This window comes from Lutjanus erythropterus, chromosome 20, assembly GCF_056507025.1.
Source record: "Lutjanus erythropterus isolate fLutEry1 chromosome 20, fLutEry1.hap2, whole genome shotgun sequence".
Classification (NCBI taxonomy): domain Eukaryota; kingdom Metazoa; phylum Chordata; class Actinopteri; order Lutjaniformes; family Lutjanidae; genus Lutjanus; species Lutjanus erythropterus.
Genome location: NC_139336.1, coordinates 19,046,122 through 19,069,502, shown reverse-complemented (window position 1 = coordinate 19,069,502; position 23,381 = coordinate 19,046,122). Strand labels below are relative to the sequence as shown.

The following is a 23,381-nucleotide window of genomic DNA, read 5'->3' as shown; positions in this document are numbered from 1 at the left end:
AGAGGACAGAGCAAGAAATCAAAAGAGGAAATGCCCAGAGGTGGTTATCTGTGAAAAACAAAACAAAACCCAGAGTAGCAGTAATGAAACAGATGCATATGAAAGAACAATGGCTAACATATTCTTGTTTTGTTCGTAACACTTTATAGTAAGGGTACATGAATTATCATGAATTCATACTTCATGGAACAGTATCTCATGAATAACTTAATGCAAGAACAATACGTTAATTAATGCTAATGTTCATTAAGGTGTTTCAATCATGCTTTCTGAGTTATTAATGCTGTTCATGTCTTTTTCATAGTCTGCAAGTCAAAAAGGGACAGGGACAAAAACACTGACCAGCCACAGCCGTGCACATGCATTCTGTTAAATTCCAAGTATTATAATCACGATGAACTACTTCCTCATGACATCATCAAGTTTGCTGTCCTTAAAATAAAGCCAGTCCTCCTTTATATCTAGACATTATGTGTTTGAGAAAAAATGTAAATTACATCATAATTTTATTTAGTTAAGAAAAACAAATTTCTATTTATCCAGTATGTATTAGCAACAAATGGCCAACACATATGATTGCAACAATTAATGCCAATTCAACCAATCTCTGTGAATTCTGCACCACCCAGCAATTTTGTCTAGTCAACACAACTTCTCCACAAATTTGACCAATAATCGTAGCTTCCCACGAGTTCCACCAATCTTAGCAATTCCCCACACAAACATCGTACATGTCTGTCTCAATGAATGAACTCTATGTTATATCATTTTTGGGTGGTACTGAAAAGGACACAAGGTTTCTCATTCTTACTGACATTTATCAATACTCTGTGCATTTTATAATTTTGTGTTGCTGTTTTGACTGAGTTTGAGCTTCAAAAAGATTTTGTTTCTTTGTGGAATAATGAGAATCCATGTACCCTCACCATAAAGTGTTACCTTATTGTTTTATGTCTTTAGAGAAAAAAAAATACCACCTTCTGTTTGCAAAAGAGTAATATTTTCTAAAAATTTATCTCGGACTATGAGTGACTGCTAACTCCTTTTGTACATCTTGTCAGTAAAGATTAGAGACAAAGACAGACATGAGAATGAATGCAGAAATAATGTAAAAACAAAATGATTAAAAAAAAAAACAATAACTCACATGAATTTCCAAAATCACTCTTGTCTTTTGCCTCAGAGGACTTCTGATATAAGGAACCTTGAAGAGAGGAGGGGATTGTGGATGGGAGGGAGAGAGGGGGTGGGGGGGTGGGGGGGGGGGGTGATGGGAGAGGGATGATGAAAATCAAATTTAAGCCAACAGAAAAACAAACTCAACAAATGAGACAGCAACAAACTCATGAGTAGGAGTGATGACACGGGGAAGTGATCTTTCTTGATTTGGCCCCTCCTCCTCCAGATCTGTGTATAGAGTATAGAGATGGATGAGAGGAGTAGGGGTGGGGGGGGCATGCAGGTTCTGTGAGGGAGTGGCGTGATCCATCAACTTGGCTTAGTGCCTCAGCCAGCAGCAGGACTGATGCTGGCAGGTGAGGGGGAATGGAGGGGCTGATAAAGTGTGGGCTCCAACAGAGTCAATAGAACCAACAGCCTTGCATCTGTCACTGGAAGGTGGATGGAGAGGGTGGTGCACGGGATGAAAGGAACGATTATGTTTGGAAAGCAGGAAATTTAAAAGAAAAAAAAAAGGGTTGAAGGACAGATATTTGGAGTAAAATTGCAGATGTTTTTTGGCTTCAACTAGGCTTCTGGGTGCGCAGGTTCTGTGTTGAAGTGGAAGCAGAAAGAAGCGTAGAATAGCAGCCAGGGCCAGTACTCTAGTACACATAATATTCAGTCTCCCTGGGACATCCATAAACAACTATACAAACAATGAAGTCCTTATTGGAGAGGGAGAGAGCCACGAGCAGACAAGTGGACCGACAGGAAAATCAATGGCGTGATAGATGGGGCTGGTGTGTACATGTAATCAGGCAAGGGGGAGGCCGGGCCTGAGCAGGGGGAGGTGACTGTCAGGGTCGGTCTAACTGATGGCCCGTTTGAACCCATCCCGTAGAGTTTCTGTTCATCCATCCGTCTGCACACGGTATAGCCAGAGTCAAAGCATGCTTCGGTGGGTGGGCTCCAGAGGGAAACCTCAGAGGCCCAGACAGACAAAGATTATTCTTTCCTGACAACACGGAGCTGAGGAGGCAGGGGGACAGGAAATCATTGTCTGTGTTTCAGCCATTACTTCCTTGAATATGGCAGATTTCCAACCTGAGAGAAAAATACTGTTGTCTAGAAAAAGAGACGTCATCATTAAAGCAGCCAAAGGTTAATATTTTTTTCATGTGTTCTGGAATCAAATTTAATACATTCTGACTAATATCTAGAACAATAATTACCATCCAATAAGGGTCAAATCAAATGGAAACACTGTTCACAATTCCAATAAAGAGGATGAACTAGATGATGCTATTCCTGCAGTTGGGAAATCACACACACCCACTCTGGGGTTTCGCTTTGGTCTTGAGAAACCGCAGCCTTTATTCACTGACAAACTCACACTCACACTGTACATTTAGCCTACGGCCAGACTGACAACTTCACTGCTCACATTTTCCTCTACTCAGCGTACATTTACCATCACTCTCTGCCACTCACTCCCTCTCACACTCTCAAGTCACCCGCTAAAGTTACGCATTACACTACTCTGACCAATCAGTAGTCTGCAGTGTATGCTTGCTCACCTTTATCATCGGGACAAAAACCCAAAATACTTAAAACTGGCAGACACATTTTTCAGTTGCTTTGCCTTGTCACCAGTATAAAGACTGACCTCTAGTGGCGCAAGCAGCACACTACAATACATCACCTCAATACAACAACTCTGTATCAGTTTAATAGAAAGAGTGTACCTAGTATACCATAATATCTTTATACCCCCCAAACCTAGGATGAATCTTAAATACAACTTGGCAAAAGTAGCCCACTCAGCTCATTGAACTCTTTGACTCGGCTATGAGCCAGAAAGCTACTGTTATGCTAGCAAGATTCAATAGAAGTCAATATCATGATATCAATCAATACAAAGATTTTCACGCACAATGATATGCCATGTGTACTGTTGGCTGCAGCAAGTTAAATAGTAAATAGGTTGGGAGACAGTGCTATTGTGATGCAAAGTATCAGTATGTTCTCTCGGTCTTTGGCATTTCAGATACAGTTTGCTGCTACACTGCCAGAGCGCTGAACAGACAGTTTCACTGGAACTACTTAGCAGTTGTCCATTATCCAGAATTAATGAACACCCTGCAGCCATCAAAATCAAGTATTCAGCCAGTCCATGGTATAATTCCATTTAATAAAAACTTTGTTGTATGTAGTGTAAATAACCTTGTGTTCTTGTGAGGCTTTAGTGAACCTTAGAGTTGTGATTCTCCAGTCTCTGTTGTCTGATTGCAATAAAGCATTTGCCCTCGCTGGAGTAGGCGCTCCCCTTTCTCTACATCAATATGTCAAGAAAATGTCATGTCTGAGAGCGGGGTTACCAAAGGCTTGGAAAACAACGTCAGAATCCAGGCAGACAGACCACAGAGGGAGCGCAAAGGAGAGATTTAGTCAGGTCAGCCTCAGTGAACTGTGAAAACTATACACTTGTGTTAGAGTTGGGAAGTTCTATCTGAGCAGGCAGAGTGCAGCCTCTCCAGATCAATCTGTAGGTGCTTAACTTTGTTACATCCAACCCCCAAACTCCCGGGCAGTCCAAATGTGATAAACAAGCTCTAAAGTAAATTATAACACAACTTTTTCCTTTTTGACTCGGGTCAGTTGTGTTTTCACAGGGTGCAGCGATGGAGGGCTGAGCATAAGGAGTTCTATTTCCAGCTCTGGCTATATCGAATTCCTTTGTCAGATTTCAGCGATGGATTGCAATTGAAATGATTTAAATAAATTCAAACAACCGAAAATAAGATCAAGCTGCAATGGAATCCAGAGACACATGTTTGCCCAGATCCCAGCCCTGCACTGGAGGGAGCAGATCAGCGGTCCGAGGTGAGTTCAGATTGCACACAACTTCCATTCCCAATCATATTTGCCATAATGTGAGCTTTTAGATAATGGGCCGCTCTCCTAAATGCTAGTGGAAATGGTCATTAGCATTGACATAAGTGGCTTCACCCTCTTAGCTTCCAAAAAAATCAATTCCTGAAATGATCCTAAATCTATATCATTATGGCTTTATATTCTCTGCAAACTGGCCATCAATCCACTGAGAACTAATGCTTCGGAGATAGGAGTCGCAGAGGGCGTGCAGTGGGGTGGGTGAACGTATGTTGTGCTGCAGATGGAAATGAAATAAGATGAATAAGACAAATAAGCGCCAGTTTCCTTGTAGATTGCTCCCTGATGTTGCTACACACTGCAGACATATGACCTTGGTTATAATATCAGCTAATGCCTTCCTCTGATGCTGAATGAAATCACTGAACACTGAAGTCATAGTTTCTTGTCAGTCTTCAGTACATATGGACATACAGTACGGTTTACATTGGACGTAGACATGCAAATCCATCAGCCAGCTGCGTCTAAAGATGCATATTGACCGCTGATGTGATGTCAACCATAACCTATAGTACATCATGTCGACACCACACTGCAGGTAGCAGTTTACAACCCCATGGTGCAGCAAAATCTCACATCAGCTGCACACAGTGACGGCCAGCTGTACCAAATTCTAGACATCCAGCAGCCGAGCCTCTGTTATATTATTAGTGTCACAATCACCATCTGTAGTAGGTTATACACCCGATGGAGGCATCTGTGACAGCGTGCAGCCTAACGCCTTCAAAGATGTTCATTGGAGAGGATTTTTGTAACTCGGTTACTGCGCAGTCTTTCCAGCTATCTCCTTCTCACCCTCTTTCATAAGTTATTACAAGCACAGAAAAGAGGGCAAAGAAGGTTTTAGTAGATGAAGTTCAAGGTATTAAATGCTCTGTAGCTTAATACTGCAGTAAACACTTTAGGGGAATAACTACTTTAAAATGAAATCTTTGCCCTTTTTAAAGTTGGGGCATCACCTTAATTCGAAGAAAAATAAATAGCCAAAATAATCATTAAGCTGACTGGTCTCATAAGAATGAATTGGATTTTTTTTCCTGATACAATGACCTTTGTCTTCTGCTTCAAAGAACACACACAGACAACGTCTTGCTTATAAACGAAGACATTTATTTATCGCTATATGTCTGCTAATAACTGAGTAAATGAAGGATTAATAAGGAATATAAAATAAAGAAAATGAATAAAATATCTCGAATAGTAAAATAAAAGTCAGTGAACGATAGTGAGGTGAGGTATGTGATTTAGTTATCAAAACAAAAACGGTGAGATGCCAATGTTTGGGTAATTAAGGTGATTTGAGAAGAGATGCCATCCCTGTTGTTAGCAAAATGACCAAAATGCAACCGCTTTGTTAACCCCTCTACTAGAGGAGAGAATGGAAAAAAAAATTACCAACTCTGCCTGATTCTGCAAATTCTAATGATTCAGTATACTGAGAAGAATTGCTTTGCTCATCACTAAATAGTACTCCTGCAATGTAGGTGGGATTCTCAGCCGATCGCCATAGTGACACCATGTGAAACTGCCTGACATCATCTTCAACACGACGACGCGATAACCTCTTTCCTTCTAGCAGTTGGCAAACAACAGATGGGAGCTTTGCTTTTTGCTTTCTTGAGAAGCTGCAACCTTTATTCACTGACAAACTGTAACCCACACTATACAGTTACTGCTAAACTGACTTCACTACAAACCTTCTTCTCTGCTCTGCTGGCATTCACACTCACATCACTCCCTGCTGCTCGCTCTCTTACTCGCTCACTGGCACACACCTTACACACTGCCCTGTTCCTTAAAGGAGCTATGCCCGTCTTATAACAGCAGATATTGAAAGGATGGTCTACGCACGAGTGACTTTAGTGATGACTCCCTCTGACCAATCAGTGGTCTGCAGTGTCTTCACATCACCTTTTATGTAATATTGCCTCAGTTTGTTTGGAATACTGACTGAGGTGTACAAAGTAAGAGGTACTATTCACAATGGAAAACCAAAAAGGAGTAGAGCTGAGCTGAACCATGTGGTGGAAAAGTGGCTTTAATCACAGAAAGGAAGTGGATTTTTTTTCCAATTGTTGACGCTGCATTGCAGAGATGAGACCCAGCAATCCTAAAGTTTTTGTTCAGTGTTGAGGCCTGTTGACCTGTTTGCCCATGACTACACCATGAAGAACTCTCCAGGCCGCTACGCTACCAGGTGACCCCATTGAAGCAGCTGGTTGCCAAACAGTGAGGACCTCCTAGCTGGTCTTGTGGTCATGTTTTAGTGCTGAGTCCGGGCCAAGACCCGGCCCAGGCATTGCTAGCACAGTACTCAGAGAAAGTTAGAGTTGGGCTGACGGCTTTTGTTGAGTCCTTGTGATATTGTGGCTGAATAAATTTAATCTGGCTATACTAACTTCTTCAGCTAGACTTGAGTAGCTCAGTTGGACAGATGAAAACTTCAACTGGGGTCTTGGAAACACTAAAACAAAAAGTTGGAGCAAGATGTGGGGAGACTAAGATAAACTAAAACAGCTGAAGTGAGGACCAGCCTGAAGACAAAATGTCAGTCAGGCTGCTTCTGTCGGCTAGCCACAGCAGGTAGAGTTTTGGGTGGAGGAAGGCATTTTGCACCGAAAACTCTATTCCTTTGTTTGGGACCTGCACCTGAAATTACAGCTAATATCTCCTGACTGGATTTAATTGGGCAAGGGTCACATACTTCAACACATCACTATGGTCACGCAACTGACATAAAACGGCATAGTGGTAGTTATATAAACATTCAAGAAAACACATGATTTTACCAACACCTATTTCAGCAGATCCTGATCCAGAACCTTTTAACATGACATTAGTGACTTCTTCACAGTTTTTAACTAGTAAGTGGTGTAAGGTAAAACAAGGCTCATTTATTCAGAAGATATAGTGTAACAAGCTACAATCTTTGACTATTGTGTGGTAAGAAAGCTGGTCCACAGATCCGGAGGAGTCTCTGCAAACTTTTATTCAGCTTTTGTGGAATTCCACAGAGTGGCGAGATTGAGGAGCCAGTTCTGCAGGGTGGTGAATATCTGGACACTCACCTCCATTGTGCGCACTACAACACACACACACACACACACACACACACACACACACACACACACACACACACACACACACACACACACACACACACACACACACACACACACAAATGTGCATCAGAGGAACTGCAGCATGATTCCAATCTGTGAATGTATTATAAAGGAGGGGAAGCAGGAGTTTTGGCTCAAATAAACTGCGTGGCTGTTTTTAACTTGCTGGAAGAAAGAGAAGCAGAAAACAATTTGCTGCCTGTAGAGAAATATCTGGCTGCACCACAAACTGACTTTGGCCTTTTTTGTTAGAAACAAAGCAGTAAAACCAATAGAGGAATTGTGATTTATGGGGAAAAAAAAGCTGGTGCATCCTGGAGGCTTTTGTGTACTTTGAAATTATTGCAGTATTATGTAGAATAGTTGCTCACATTCCAACACATGTAATTGCCAGCAGTTTGTGGCCTTGTGTTTCCTCTCATTGGACCTGAGGAATCTAGAGTTTTAAAATTAAGGTAGTAATCAAAGCAGCCTGGTAGCCATGACCCCCTTTATGTAATTACAATATAATCACTTATTATTATTTTAAATATAACTCCCAAATGCTCAGCTTGTGACAGGGATAATTACTCAGAGTGCTTCCCCATGTGGCCAAGTCCTCTTTTAACATATACTTATATTTCAGCTGACACAGGAAAAGATGTGCAGTGGTTTTCTGCTTTTATGTCACTTTTATCTAACAGCTTTTGTGTATTATGCATGTGCAAGTAAATAAAGACAGAGAGAAAAGCGCTTTAGCATGTCTTTTTGTTTATGTATGAGCGATAGTGGAACAGCGTGAGCGGGCAACAGGGCGGGTGTGTTATGTGGCGATGTGAAACACAGCATGGTGATGAGAGAGCAGAGTGAAACTCATGGTCAAAGGGTGAGGAGATGTCTCTGGTTGGCAGGTCAGAGAGAGTAGCAGAGGATTAGTCGGGTACTCACTCTGCATGCACAGCCCATCCGTGCAGTTCTTGGACTGCAGCACCATGCCCTCACAGTCCTTTCCCCCGTTTTTTGGTGCCGGAGCGCTGCATTCTCTCCTCCTCCAGTGGGTGCACTCTGTCCCACAGGTGGACCACTTACTCCACTCTGTCCACAGGCCATCCACTGCCACACAACAGACAAGGACGGACGAAGGTAGAGTGAATGAAAATGGCAAAATGAGAAGATGAAGACAAACGAGTGCATGAGTGGGTGAGTGGATTCGAGACAGCGGGAGATATGTGGGAGAGAGACACACACGTAAGGGTGGAGGCACAAACAGAGCGAAATATGCAAACAGAGAGTTGTATCATATTTTATGTACTTCGTTTTTGTGCACCTATACCCTCTCCACCCACTTCTAAGTGGGTGGATTGTAATTTTTATGCCATACCTGGGCAGAGAGGATTACATGCCAGCTTCTGGATGCCTTGCCCTTCACAGATGGCGCCGCCGTTGAGTGGGGCGGGGTTGGTGCAGCTGCGTGTGCGTTTCTGGTAACCACGGCCACAGCGGCTGTTGCACACCGACCACTCTGTCCATGTCGACCATCCCCCATTCACTGGAACACATGGTAATAAAATGTGTTAAAATATGACTCACTAAAATATAAATCATTTCTTACAAAATGGTAATTTATGTAGCATTTAAAAAAAAAAAGTTAAAAATGCATTTACAAAAAGGATGGAAACGAGACGAAATAAAACACAAACTTTCACACCAAATGAGCAGCAGTGGTGTTAAGAGTACTGACAATATGTACTTAAGTAGAAATACTGTTACATTACTGAAATATTACTCAACTACAAGTAAGAAGAGTGCTGAAGAGTGGTTTTTGTCTGTATGTTGTACTCAATTATGATTTTAAAATTAACTAAGTAGTATAAGTAAGTAGTAAAAGTACATATACAAACTTGGAAAAAACACCCAATGAAAGTAAAAGTACCTCCCTAAACTAATGACTAAATAACTAATTAGTAATTTGAGTTCGAGTTCGTTACTTCCACTATTGCTCATCAGTACATCATGAACTGGAATCCCTTTGGTTTTAGACATCTCAATGCCCGGTCATCTGCCCCACTGTAAAATGTATACAGAGACTTTTTGTGTTTTGACCCTGCAGTCTCGGGTCGTTACTTTGCCTCGCAGCCAGACAGTAAATTCTGGTCAGATTGCTGCATTTTCCATTCACTGATTCCTCTTAATGCCTCTCTTCCCTCTCTCATCCATCTCTGTCAGCGACTAAATCCAGTGCACAGTGACACCAGGGCTTGTGGCTGAGAACAAGTCTGTGGCATTTGAGATGGTGCAACTGGGCCCCTCGGAGCCTCTGACTTTCAAATGTGACATGCTTATGAGTGAAGCCCCAAAATATTGGACTCTGGGGGCCAGACTGCCAAAGCCCCACGTTTCTTTACTGTCTGCTTTCTTTCCTCCATGGATTATGGATCTATCTCCCTCTTTCTCGCAGTCTCTCTCCCAGTTTTTTTCTCCTTTGTTGCCAGCTTGTACTCCTGTTTCCAGTGTCCTTGTGGCGTGTTGGGCTGGAAACCTCTGGGCTAAAAACATACTGCCTGGCGTTCTCACTTTTTTCTCACTAGTATCAGACACAACTCTCTCTTATCCATTGGGTTTCTCATACTACTTTATAGGGGAGCTTGTAGAGGCTTGTTGTGCTTTCTCTCAAGGATGAGCTGATATCAAAGAAACCCTTGTCTCTGAAATCTGCTCTCTTGGGTTTATGATGTAAAAATATATAATGTATACTTAAACTGATATTGACTTTTTTATGTGGGCTTTTTTTTTCAGTGGCTAAAACAGGGTAGAGCTGATGGACAATGCCATTGTCGATTTTTTGTCGTGCTTTTGTTATTTGTGCAATTATTTTCTTAGCTTAGCATCAGCAATATAGCTAGTCAGCTAACTTCAGATCGCTAAACACAACCAAGTTATGGACATGTGGTGTAGAGACAAAGACCCTTTTAAACCAGTATGGGGATGTATGTTGGACAGTCACCCCGAAGGGTGAAAACAATAATATCATTATCAATCACAATGTTTCACTTTGGGCACCATCATATGTTAATTTCTCTGTGTCTCCAAACTTGGGGTGTGCTGACTGCTATCTACTGTAGATAATACAATAACTATCGCATAGTACTTAATACAAGCCCACTCCAAATAATCGGAACTATCCCTTTAACCCTGGTGAAAGTATCAGTTTCAAGCATCTGTTCACTTTGGTCTTGTGTGTGTGTATATTCTTCCACATGCATGCCTTTTCATTCAGTCTGAATTTGCATCGCCTCGAGCAGGTGTTGAAGTTCAACTTTGCAGTCTTGCTGTGCAATAACAGTCATGTTGGTTGATGTTAGGGAGACAGTGGGTGAGTCTGTGTGAAACCACAGCGGGGGTCTCTTTAAGTATGGCTCAGCCACATCAGCACCTTGCTCACAGTTCAGAAAATCACAAATCTTCCAGTCTTTGCACACCTTCCGGCAGCAACAAAACGAGTGACTGTTACACGCCGCGGGTGAGAGAGGGATTTGTTTTATGCAGAGTGACTTTCAAATTTGTTTTATTCTGGGTTGAGCTGACTTCTTGCAGGAATTCAACACCTTTTCTGTGCACTAGTGTCTGACTTTACTGATCTCTCATGTGGCCAGTAATAGAGGGTTGGGCAATTTGACAAACTGGTTATCAGTGATTGGCCATGGTGAGGCCGTAGCTGATTTGCTTGTTTTGGGCAATTTTTGTCTTTTTATTTTGCTAATTTAATGGTCTGCCTCTGTAGAATGAGCGAGGACCACAGCTAAGTGACAGACTCTCACAGACTGAGTGACAGACTGAACCGAAAGGAAGAGGAAAACAGTGTAGAGTCACATCAGACTGAGTGAATTAATGATTGATTGGTGAAACAGTGGAGTGACTAACCAAGACATTTTGGTGATTTTGTTTCTGTCAGAGTTAACAAGACAATTGACCATTCCTAAGTCACGCCCCTTTTGCAACCTCGACCACCTTTCTCGTTTCCTGTTTCCTGGACTCAGATATGCCATGTGCTACTTGTTTATGTTGAAAAGACAAACACATTTTGAAAACGGTTAAAAGATGTTGCTGGGGAACATATACTGTTTATAGTCACATCTTAAAATAGCGAACAAAAACACTGGTTAACTACCTAGCTAATCAACATAAATCTTTAGCTAGCTAGTTAGCTAGTGTTTTGCTAACATTAGCCATCAACTCTAACTCAAGCTATGACTTTATATATGTTGGTTTTACAGATCCTCCAGCAACATCTTTTAACCACTGTCAAAATTTGGTTTTCTTTTTAACATAGACGAACATGGAGTTTGTCAAGTTTGAATGAAATGCACATTTTACGATGAGTTAACGAAGCAACTAAGTTTGTCTTAGTTCGGTTAAAGAGAGAAAATTTAATACTGAAGGTGAGCGGTTTACTGTTTAAAAATGAAAGTAGGTGTAAGAATTTTTCTTTTTGACATTTTCTTTTTTTAAGATGTTTTTTGAGCATCTTTGTTAGAGACAGCTGAAGATATAACAATTACTAAGTTTATTATTATTTTGTGTTGTTAGCATTTATTGAACATAGCAAATGTATGTAGCGTAACAAACTCACTGCTCGCACATATGTCTCAGCTGAAACTCTGGGTTAGAAAGACCTTTTAAGTCCAGAAAGAAGGACAACTGTGAGACAAATATTGGCTGATGTAGTTTACCATAGACGATAACAGTGGCGGTGGTGCTGCGTCTCTTGGCCACAATGTTCTTAGCCACACAGGTGTAGTTGGCCGTGTCAGAGAGGCGGGCCTGTTTGATGATCAGGTTGTGGTCAATAGTGATGTAGAAGTTTCTGTCATCCGCAGGATCAATAACCTCCTCATTCTTCAACCACTCCACCTGAGAAGGAGAGGAAGAAGGGAGCACAACATGAAAAAATGAGAAAAGACAGACAGCTCAGAGACAATTTCAAACAGAAGCTGTAAGAGAGGATATAAGACAGGTTGACCTCATTAAATTGCAGAGAAATCACAGTAAAGTGTTTAAACAGCTATAGTTTTTCTTGTCTCCGCCTAACCTCTCAAATAGCAGCGAGTGCCAGGATTAGAGGCACAATTGTTTATGTCTCTGAGGTCCTGCTACAAAAAGTCAATATCTATCATGCTCTTTTTATTCTCCCCCTAGAACAAAGCACTACAGCAGCAGCATTGCCAGGCAGCGGAGAAAAGAAAACTCTCCACAATTCCTGAAGCTGAGAGGTTCTCTGACCTTTCCTTATGAGTTTCATTTCTCCAAATGATACTGATATTGAACTCCTGGCACTATCACAGAACGGGGGACCGTTTAGAACCTTTATTTGGCTGTAAATCACTAAGATCCTTTTTCTTTTCGAGAGGTATAAAGGTTTGGAAAAGAGTAACGCGTGCCGCCCCACACTCTAAAGCCTCTTTGATTCAGAATGTTTCCTGGTTCTCTGGTTTTCTTCAAAGAAGCTGTCCAATGATGAGGACTGGAAAATAACTAACTTCCTGTGTATTGTGGTATCCCACAAGGAGCAGGGCCTGATAAGAGATAAGACACTAAGGAGCAGTACAGGCAAAGATAAGCGGGATGTTTATAAAGAGTCTTTCTCAGGAGAGATAAAGTATCTCAAAAAAGTGGGGCAATAACCTGATATAAAGCCTGCCAAGACAAAACACTGTGTGGGCGCACTGTTGTTGTTGGATTTCTTAAGAAAAACCACAGAGACGGCGTGTAGTGACGCTGAGATGTACAACACTTGCCCATTGTTGGAAAAGCAGCATTTGTTAGAAGTTTCTCAAAAGAGGAGATGGGCTGATTGTGACTCGCACTGAGTTACATGCATCACCACCTTCACTTGTGCCTGTGTTAGCTTGAGATGTCAAAGATGCCATCAGCGTCACACCTCAGCAAGAATGGCTGCTCTCTTGTCCAGTGGGAACACACTGGAGAGGGTAAGAACAAACTTACACAAACAACAAAACAAGACCAAGAAAAAGGGGAAAAGACACGGGGGTAGAGAGCTGTGCTACAAGGTCATGTGCCAGAACCAGTGTCTCGAAATACCTGAGGTCAGAGAGCGTAGAATGATCCTAGTTACAACAATCAGTTTAACTTATATTACTGACTGACACTAGTTGCACTTAAATATCAACTCTATGCCATTTCAACAAAGTTATTTCAGCTTAGATATAAAGATCCCCCCCAGACATGAATTAAGAGAGGGGTTCTCAAGGAGTCAGTATATGATTGAGGGGCACACAGAAAACCCATGAACTTGTTGTAGGATTTATAATTAGGACTGTTAATGGCTTTGACATTAAATTCCTTTAGCGCTGAATTCACCTATTTGCAGATAACGCAGATCTTTATCTGAAGTCAAAGTAAGATTGGATCCATTTTTTTTCATAAAAACTAATTTTCTCCTCACACATCCAGTGCTTTTTCCATGTTTGCTTTTCCACGTCACTTCCACATGTACACCAGAATTGCTAACTATAGCTAATAGCACTGAGTGCAAAATGTAATTAATGCAACACTTGCGAGGTGCCACTAGTTGCCATGCAACCAGTAGCTTTCTACAAGTTGTCATTCCTAACCTGACGAGAACCACCCTGTCATTATTGATTACAAAGAGGCTGCAGTGATCATAGTGAATATGATCACTGCTGTGAATAGAAATAAGGGTTCCAAAAGGGTTCTCCTGAAGGGCTGATGTTCTACCCAACACCATTTGCTTCTGAAGAACCCTGTGTTGAAGAAACGATTTGTCAAGGTTGCCATGCACACGGTCGCTTTCTACAAGTTGTTGACCCAGTAGCTGGGTGGTGTGTATAATGTAGCCTGAAAGTAAAAGTATTGAAAAGGAATGATTAAGATATAATGCATATGTTTCAGACACATTCAGAGGGCCCACAAAATGTTTCTGAGGGTTGCCATGGGGATGCGGACCTCACTTTGAGAACCCCTGTATTAAAACAAATACAAAAAATCTGTATGGAACAATAATGTGTGTCTGATATGTTTTTTTTTTTCTGAAAAGAGACATGGACATTACCACATTTAAATCCTTAAAAGGCATCTGCTCCTTCTACCTTCATTAAAACTTTGAGAATCTATGAATATGCAAATTTTGTGATTTTTTGTGTATGTGCACTGGTGGCTTCAAGTTTCTAAATCACACTTGCACAAGTTGTAAATTGGATGACGGCTCACTTGCAAACTATTTGCAAAATTACAAATCATACTCAAAGGTCTGCCCCCTAATATCAGTTTTTCCATGAGCACTGAGAAACTTTCCACTTTCAGCAGATGAATGTGAAAACAGCCTTCCAGTGTCACGCTCTGCACATACCTCATTCTGTAAAATGAAGCTCAAACATTCAACGGTAGTAAGAAGAAGAAAAACATATTTGTGAGTGGAAGGTGACTTTGACATAGTTTAGAGAGCAACCTGGTTGTAAAAAAGAAAAACAAATCATTATTTGTACGTAGACCTGCATGCATAAGAAACAAAAAAACAAGCAAAAATGTGTGAACTACCTTCCACCAGAATGTGTTTCTAAATGAGATGTGGTGTACTAAAAAATTAACCTAATTCAAAACCATGGATGTAAATATTTCCACCACACTTCCTTTAAATCAATGCATACAACACTTGCATCGTGCAGCTCATAAGACACTTATCCCCATGGCAGACTTACATCTGAACAAACACTACATGCAAACTTAATATCAGCAGAGCCTTACAGTAAACCTCTGCGAACGTGATGTATATCCTCTGCTGATTTGGTGCTTATGAGTGTTTTTCTCCATAAACATGTGTCGTCTGAATCAATCTCATGGAGCCAGGAAGGATAGGATTCCCCTCAGAATCCGTCTACTGGCTGAAATTAAACCTCTCTCGCACACAAGCATAATGCAATAAAGTGCTGCGTGACGTAAGCCGCGCTGTCAGTCACTCAGAGACATCATCTTCACTCCTCTCAACACGACGCTACAGCATTATGAGTATCTCTTGCTGCACAAAAAGAAAAGCGTGTTTTCCTATTAGCCGTTGATGATTTAATTTAATTTATAAACAGACGCGTAATGAATGCAGCTTCATTATTACACAAGTCAATGAGAACTGCAGAGTGAAGACACAAAAAACAAATATCTCATCGGAGTTAATGGCAGATGTGTTGGAGTTGCTGCCTTAATGCCATTTAGGCAGTGAATAAAGACATTGTGAGAAAATTGCACAAAATTGACAACTGTCATTGTCATTCTGTTGACAATGTCAATGTCTGTGAACTTAAACCTGCAGAGGTAAAAAACACATTCAGTAAGAATGATGGTGCAAATAACACTTCAGTCTCAGTTTAAGAACATGATTCAACTCGAGGAATTTATAGGGAACCATGTGCATATATGATAGGTGTGTATAATTAAACATTTGAGCATTGTGTTGTTTAATTGGCTTCTGCTTTAATTTTATTGCAGCTAATCTGTTGTGACAGCTGCTGAGGTGGCAGTTAGACATCTGTCATGACTTTCAGAATTGGAGCTCCAGAAGAATTCAAGAATAACTCACCAAACTGTGGCTTCTGGTGAGAGCAGAGACATTTTCTCCCTGACATTTCAACATTTCAAATATCTTTTATTAAGTTCCTTTTATCATATTCGCACACAAATACAGTAAATAACCCCTGTGCATTATTCATGATGCATTATAACCACTCCATTAATATAGATTATAAGGAGGCTACAATGATTACAGTGAATTCATCAATGTTTTTATTCAATAAAGGTTACGTAATGTGTGCACTCTTAGACATAAAGGTTCTAAAAGGGTTCCTCCTGAATGGTTGAGGTTCTTCCCAGAACCGTTTGCATCTGAACAACTAGTTTTAGAGGAAAAAGTTTGTTGAGGGTTCTTTGTAAGACTAAAGGTTTCTTCAAGAATACTTTTCACCCAAAGAACCCTCTTTCGAAGAAAAAGTTCTTCAAGGTCTGTTTAAATCCTTGAAGACCTCAAGGGTTCTTTGTACCATAATTAAACCGTTGGAATACAAAAAGGTTCTCAGCAGAACCCCTTTGGTGGGTTCCAAATAAAACCCCTGGGGTTTAACCAATCATAGAGGGGTTCTTGGTGGATCCTTTCACAGATGGTTAATCTTTTATACTGGGTTCTAGGCAGAACGCTCTGAAAGGGCTCCCAGTGGAACCTTTATAAATGATTCTACCAGGAACCACAAAGGGTTCTCCAAGCTGAAGAACCCTTTATAGTAAGCACCTTTATTTCTAAGAGTGCGTGTGTTCATGTGTTTGTGTCACCATCAATCTTTAATACAAAATGAAACTAATAAATATGACAAACATGACCAGGGAGAAGAACCTTTATGTTTAGAGAACAAAGATTTGACAGTGATCCGATTGCCATGTTGTATGTCCTTTGTTCCCCATGTCATGATGAAAAGTGAGGGAACACAAGTCCAATAAAACAAATAAAGATGATGCAAACAAGAGAAACGATGGCTTTTTGTTGACATGATAAATATTTTGTCGTCGAGCGCTCACATCAGCGTGTGCCGAGCATGGGGCATTAGGAAGTAAAAAGGTCTGTTCTTCAAATGGAGATTGACATCGACATACAAAGAGGTGGTTATCCAATTTTGCACCAATCACAGAGGCAGCCTCTCCAAACGTGCTGCATTCAGATGTCAAGAGCACTTTTATATGAGAAGGTAATTAAAAATTGAACAAAAGAGCTTTTCAGTGCAGATGGAGAGGTGGGAGGGAGACGGAGTGACGAGGGATAGAAAGTGGTAGGAACTCGTGTCAGGAGTGGGAACGTGTGTGTGTGCGAGGGAGCATAAGTGAGCAACAGTTCACCCATCATTTATTCTGTACGAACTATAATTGGGACTCATTAATAAAACCAGAGATGAAAAGGTAAGCCAATTTCTACACCACACTTGTGAAAAGATTTCAAATGATTAAAATTCAGCAGAAGACTACATCTCATATAGCACTTGTCCAACTTTCTCTCAAACATGCACACAGGCAGAGACACACGCATGCAAACACAGCCACACACACACGCACACTCGCAGCTCGTTAGTGTCTGATTGGCAGCGAAACATCCGGAGAGGTAATTGGCACATTTCTTGTCATTAACGAAGGGAAATTGCCACATGTCAGCTGTCATAAAGAGAGGGAGTCTTCCTGTCTGGTAGGACGCAGCCAAGAAGCGACGGAGAGAGAGAGAGAGAGAGGGAGACAGACAGATGGAAACCTAAAGGAAGATAAGGAGACAGACAAAAAGACAGACAGGTAGGTGTGAGACTGCGTGGAGGAGATAGATGAGTGAGAAGGAGAGCAGGTGCACGTGCAGGAGGTGCCAAAATATACACGATGCATCCATCATCACTGAGAGGCGAGGACGGACAAGACAGAATAAAGACAGGGGGGTGGAGGGAAAAAGGTTACAAAGAGGTGACTTTGTCTTGAAGGGGTGAAGTCTCTGAATCAGAGAGAAGGGAAAGGGAAAAACTAAAGCAAGAAGTAAACAGAGAAGAAAGAGATCCGACTGAGAAAAGACAGCTTTTTCATCTCTCGAGCTTTGGAAAATTCACAAAGCAGGATATATGGGATAGAACTGAGAGAAATAATAAAGACAGGTTCGAAAAGGGAGATGTCAGAAGAGGAGCTGTACAGTATGGGAGAAAAATCAGGGATGCTCAAAGTGACAAATACAGCATGTACAGTATATAAGTGCGCAGCAATAGTACAAGTATACAAACACATTGCACATAAGTGACCTGGTTAATATAAGAGGTATACCAGACGGAGGAGGCCAGAGGTCATCTGTCAACATGTTTGCTTTAGCCACAGTGACTTGTGGGTGGCACTGCCTTTTACCAAGAGGCTGGAACCTCTGAAATTTGCCTTTCTAGTCAAAATATTAAAGGTATAATAAGTAGGATACAGTTAGGGTTAGTAAATTAATTGTTAAGTCTTGTTACTAAGATGTAAACTTACAACATTTGGATTAAAATAAGTATGTTAAAGTCAGTCAAGCTAGTCACATGACACGTGTCGCATTATATAACATTGACTTTTTGGTCTATCCACCCCACCTACTCCATATGCAGACGTTCTTGCTCTGTATACTACACCACACAGTGTGGAGAGTCCAAATAAGATGCCAAGGGCTGTGAAAAAATGCTCTGGGAATCTGGGAATGAGAATGGGCTGAGGGAACACAATGCATTATGTGCTGGATAGTTGGGAGAGGATTTAATGCATATTCAGCTGTATCTTCAACAAGTTGTTAAGTCAGTCATTTGACCAAGTTCTATCAATCAACCACAAACTAGACCATGAAAATATAGGAAGCAAGACTGTTTGTTACAGAAAAAAAAACTCTCATGAAATAGTATTACATTAATATAATACAATACATTAATAGTATTACAGCTGATATGGAGCAACATTCATTCTAAGATGTGTTAGGGTTCCCCTGCCCAATGTAACTCCAATATAACCTTTATTTTTAGGTCTGTTTTTGGTCTCCACCAACTCCTGAAACTACATATGTTGCTCCACACTAACCATTTGTCCACACTAACTTTGTCTATCTGCTGTTTGGTAGCCTACAATGGGTTAAAAAAGCCTGCTTGCTGTGGCTGAAAACTATGCTGATGAGACTGGTGAGAGTGAACCCAATAAATAAAGTTGCACCGAAATCGATTTCAAGTAGCAAACAATATTGTTTCAAGGCACCTTAACCTTATACACTACTTGCCTATATACCTACAGTATATGCCTTATAACACACCTTGGAGTTTAAACAGCTATCAGGGCAACTGACTTGTGATAAACACAAGGCACACATTTAGCCTTTAGGTCTTTGGGGGGACCCTTCATAGTGGTCTACATCCTTATCTAGGCCCAGAATTAGGACGCAGCTTCAGTGCCTTTCCACTGTCACTTCTTCTCCCACTAGCTAACATAACTGGCTGCGGACCTGGCTGCAGCAGCAGCGACGTAGGAGTATCCACTGAGTGGGATGTTTCTGTGCTCTGCCAGGGTGTGCCAGCATAACACTAATTAGCCCAATATACAGAACACACTGTATACAATCCACTTACTTGTTAAGAACCAGTGCAGGGCAAAACCATTCATTACTCATTGCTGTTGTGTCAGAAATAGAACGTACAGCCGAGTGTGGGGGCGGAGAAGGGGTGTGAAAAGAAAGAACGGGGAGGGAAAAAAAATGTTCCACAGAAATGTGTGAGACTCCCTCTACAGAGAAGTCATTATGAGCTCTCCTGCTTCTCCACATGAAGTCTAACTATCTATCCAGTGTAATTTATTCATTTCCCTTTTTCGCAGCATATATCCGCTGCAGGCTTGAATGACACACCTGGAGAATGAGCCACAAAAGGTTACAAACTGATTATTCAATCATTCACTACGAGACAACAAGCCATATGCTCCGCATCTGCCTGTATGACAAGTATGGAAATGTGAGCTGTATAAATATTAACAAGCTGAAAAGCAGTAAGGTGTGATGTCTTGAGATGTGATGGGAAAAATGTTTGTATGTGTGTGTGTGTATGCCTGTTTTACTGGCTTGTATCTATATATGTATGTGTGTTTGTGAGGGTGTGTGGAGGAGCTGGAATGGGCAGAGGAGGGAGTGTGAGGTTACACTGTTAGAAATAAAGGTGCTTAATAACTACATCTTGCCATCATAGGAGAACCCTTTTGGTTCCTGGTATAACCTTTTTTATAAAGGTTTCACTTGGAACCCTTTCAGAGAGAACTCAAACAAGGGGTTCTGCAGAAAACCCTTTTATATTCCAGGGATTTTATCAACAACCCATTCACCTTTTTACATGCCCAAGGGTTTTATGTAGAACCTACCCATTGGGTTCTATTGAGAACCTTTACATTCCAAGGGTTTTAGTTAGAACCCATTTAAGGGATTCTACTGAGAACCCTTTTATATCATGGTACAAATAAGCCTTGTTGAATGAGCTCTTCAAGTTCTTCTTCAACAGTCCTTGAAGACCTCTTTCTTCCAAAAAGGGTACTTTAGATGAAAAGCATTCTTTACTCTTTACTTCTTGATGAACTGTTTCTTCAAAATAGGATTCTTCAGGAGCAAATGGTTCCGGGTAGAACCTCAGCCCCTCAGGAGGAACCCTTTTGGAACCCTTATGTCTCTGTGTAGGTGACAGAGGCGGACTCGTTACAACTGCAGGTGTCCATGCAGAAGACGGATCACTTGAGACTTGAGCCAGGAGTGATGACGTCCTCCGGCTCAGTCTTCAGCCCAAAGCTCTCCACAGTGTTTTGAATAGCCATTTCTTAAACCCGCTCCAAGGATGTCCACACACTCCTCTGCTGCAACACAACTCTCTCTGTTTTCTCTTGCACAGTTCTTACGCCTCTTAAAACATGACTCCCAGAATCACTCATCGCCTACAGTACAGCTGACTGAAAGTTGGGGCTAGTTTATGTTTTCATCACTCTCTTTTTGTCTGTCGGTTCGGGAGGTATCCAAAAAAAGATATTTTGATGGGTGATGATGTGTTTGGGATTTCTGCCATTACACGGTACATTTTGTTTTCAAGCCAAATTTTTGATACATTCACGTGTGGGTAGACAAGTAATAGTTGGCTGCAGTAGAGAGAGGCTATTTTATGTGAAATATTAAATAATAAATGAGTATAAACTATTACTAAGGCTGCAGCTTTGCAAGCTGGATAACTGTGCGAGACACTGTGTGCATGCAGTCCTTGGTCTCTCTGAGTCTCCTCTGGCCTTTTAGAAAAGCTTAGTTGATAACTCCAGAGGGTTTTTGTGCACTGATAGAGGTCAGAGCTCTCTCAGTATACAATGCAACCTTCAGGAGCAAGGATAAACATGCTGGAATCGATTCACAAGTTCAGTGCAAAAGCTCAGAAATCACTTTAAAGTGATAAAGAATCGGGTTATGCCCAAAAGGAGAACTCTCTCATTTACGTCTCATTCCCATGTTAAATGAAAATACCACCTGGCATCCAGCAATTCACCTTCCCCATGATTCCAGGTTGTGTGGAGAAATTTGATTTTTAGGATTTGTAAAGATAAAAAAAAAAAACTGTGTTTACCTCAAGGGCTTTGTAGAAAGTTGTGATGGCTTGTGAAATTGGCAAATTTTTTCAGACAGAACTCTGCAATAGAAATGGTCCACCAGTGCAGACTATAACACATTTTTGATTATTGCCATCTTTGTAATGTTTCAAATGCTTCATATCCCTAAAATCTGTACAACCTAAGCTAAAAGTTTATGTTAAATGATTATAAAACTAAATGTATGGTGGGGGATATTCTTATTGACAATCTGATGAACACTGATGATTTAGTTGTCCTGTCTTCTTATCGTGCTTATTTATAGTCCCTGCTCAAGAGTCTGCTCAAGCGTAAGACATTGAATTAAACCCTAAAAAGAGTGTCAGAATTGCTAAAACCAAGAATGATCAGAAGCTTTTATTCTTTTCCTTCATTCTTAACAGCAGACCTGGTGCTAAATGTGGTGACCAAAGTAAGATATTTGCAGCACATCATCAGGGATGATCTCTGTGAGGGTGACGATGTGCAGCGCCAGTGTCGCAAACTGTTTGCACAAGCAAATATGCTGTCATGCAAATTTCATATGTGGATAAATTATATTAAAACATCCCTATTTGTAACCTATTGTACTACCCACTTGAGGTGCAGTTATTGGAAAACAAAACTGATAAAAATTAATAATCCTAACTACGGACTCTCCGTAGTCCTCTGCTGGTACCACCTCACAGCGCCACCCTGTGTTATCACCACGTTTTGTACCACACTTAAAATAACGTAATGATGTCATCACAAGCATACAACATGGTGCCACGAAAACACAAGCCTTTGCTTTCTTTTGCAGAAAGAATGACTGATGTAGCTGTTATGGTTTCTATTTTAGATATATGGTTCATGCAAACGACGGTCTCCTACTGTGGGAGGTCAGTTTTCTCATACATGAGTTGGTTTTCTTTTAGTATCAGGTTAAAACTTTGCATCCCTTCAGAGCCCCAAGCAGCGCATTTCATCTCTGTCCCATAATGAACAATATTTTCTTTTCTTTCTCATAGGTGGTCTGATGGAATATATGCCCTAAACCCCCCTCACTTCTGAGATTTTACATGGAAATTTTTGTTAAAACCCAACCCAATGCAGCAGAGAGGTTAGTGACTTACAGAGAACAGCAGAGCTCACAAATGTTGGGCCATTAGAGTAAATCACAGCCTTTGCACAGTGAAAACTGCAGTGATTGACAGGTGAGTGCCTGAAGGGCAATCTTTGGTTGGTTGCCACAGGGATTCGGTCTGGCCTCTTGACACCTTCTCTCCCATGGGTAACCTTAATATAAAAACACTTCCTGTTTCACTGGGCATTGGAGTGTTACTCTTGACATTCCTGCACCCCCTCCCTCATAACTGCACCATGCACCATTTTGACTGGGAGGAAGCGCTCAGCTATTTCTTGACAAGGTGACCTGACAAGCCGCTGTGTGCGCTATGCCTTCACTTCGCCTGTTAACTGGAACTGGGCCTAAAATCAACAGTAATCACTGACATTTACATGGTTTGATGTGTAGAAAGGCGGATATGATCTCCATAAAGGGTCACAGTCAAGATATTTGAGCTAGATTAGATTTTATAGCATTACACTTGAGACTGCGAGTCATTACTGGTACATTTATATAATAACAGAATGAGAAAACATAATTTGAACTTAAAGGGATGGTCCGAATGATTTGAAGATAGTGATGATAATGGTTAACCATTAATCATTTAACTACTGAGAATGTTTTTAATCCATGTCAGTTAATTCGTATACACACATGCACACACACTGCTCCTGCCTAAAAGGGAACCTTGATTTGCGAATTTGTATGCCTTGTTTCTTCATTATGCACATCTTAACAACAAATAAGATTAGGCGCAGTTATTGCCCAACCTACTTCATTTGAAGCTATTTAAAATCAGTTCCTTGTCCATAATAAATTGGACAATTAAAGTGTTTTGTCAGTGATGTGCGGGTTGGCCAGGGGTGCAGGACTTATTA

General features: G+C 41.0%; 1 protein-coding gene across 2 annotated transcripts in view; it reads right to left on the bottom strand.

Moving 5' to 3' along the window:
* unc5cb (unc-5 netrin receptor Cb) overlaps nt 1–23,381 on the bottom strand; it is a 162,657-nt gene that overhangs the window by 24,179 nt on the left and 115,097 nt on the right. The window contains exons 5-8 of one of the 2 annotated variants that reach the window (XM_084745674.1): nt 11,945–12,125; nt 8,596–8,763; nt 8,163–8,327; nt 1,148–1,204 (exon numbers count right to left, since the gene is read on the bottom strand). In XM_084745674.1, coding sequence (XP_084601800.1) covers nt 1,148–1,204; nt 8,163–8,327; nt 8,596–8,763; nt 11,945–12,125 — 571 coding nt within the window. The remainder of the gene's footprint in view (nt 1–1,147; nt 1,205–8,162; nt 8,328–8,595; nt 8,764–11,944; nt 12,126–23,381) is intronic. The other variant, XM_084745675.1, reaches the window with a different exon arrangement.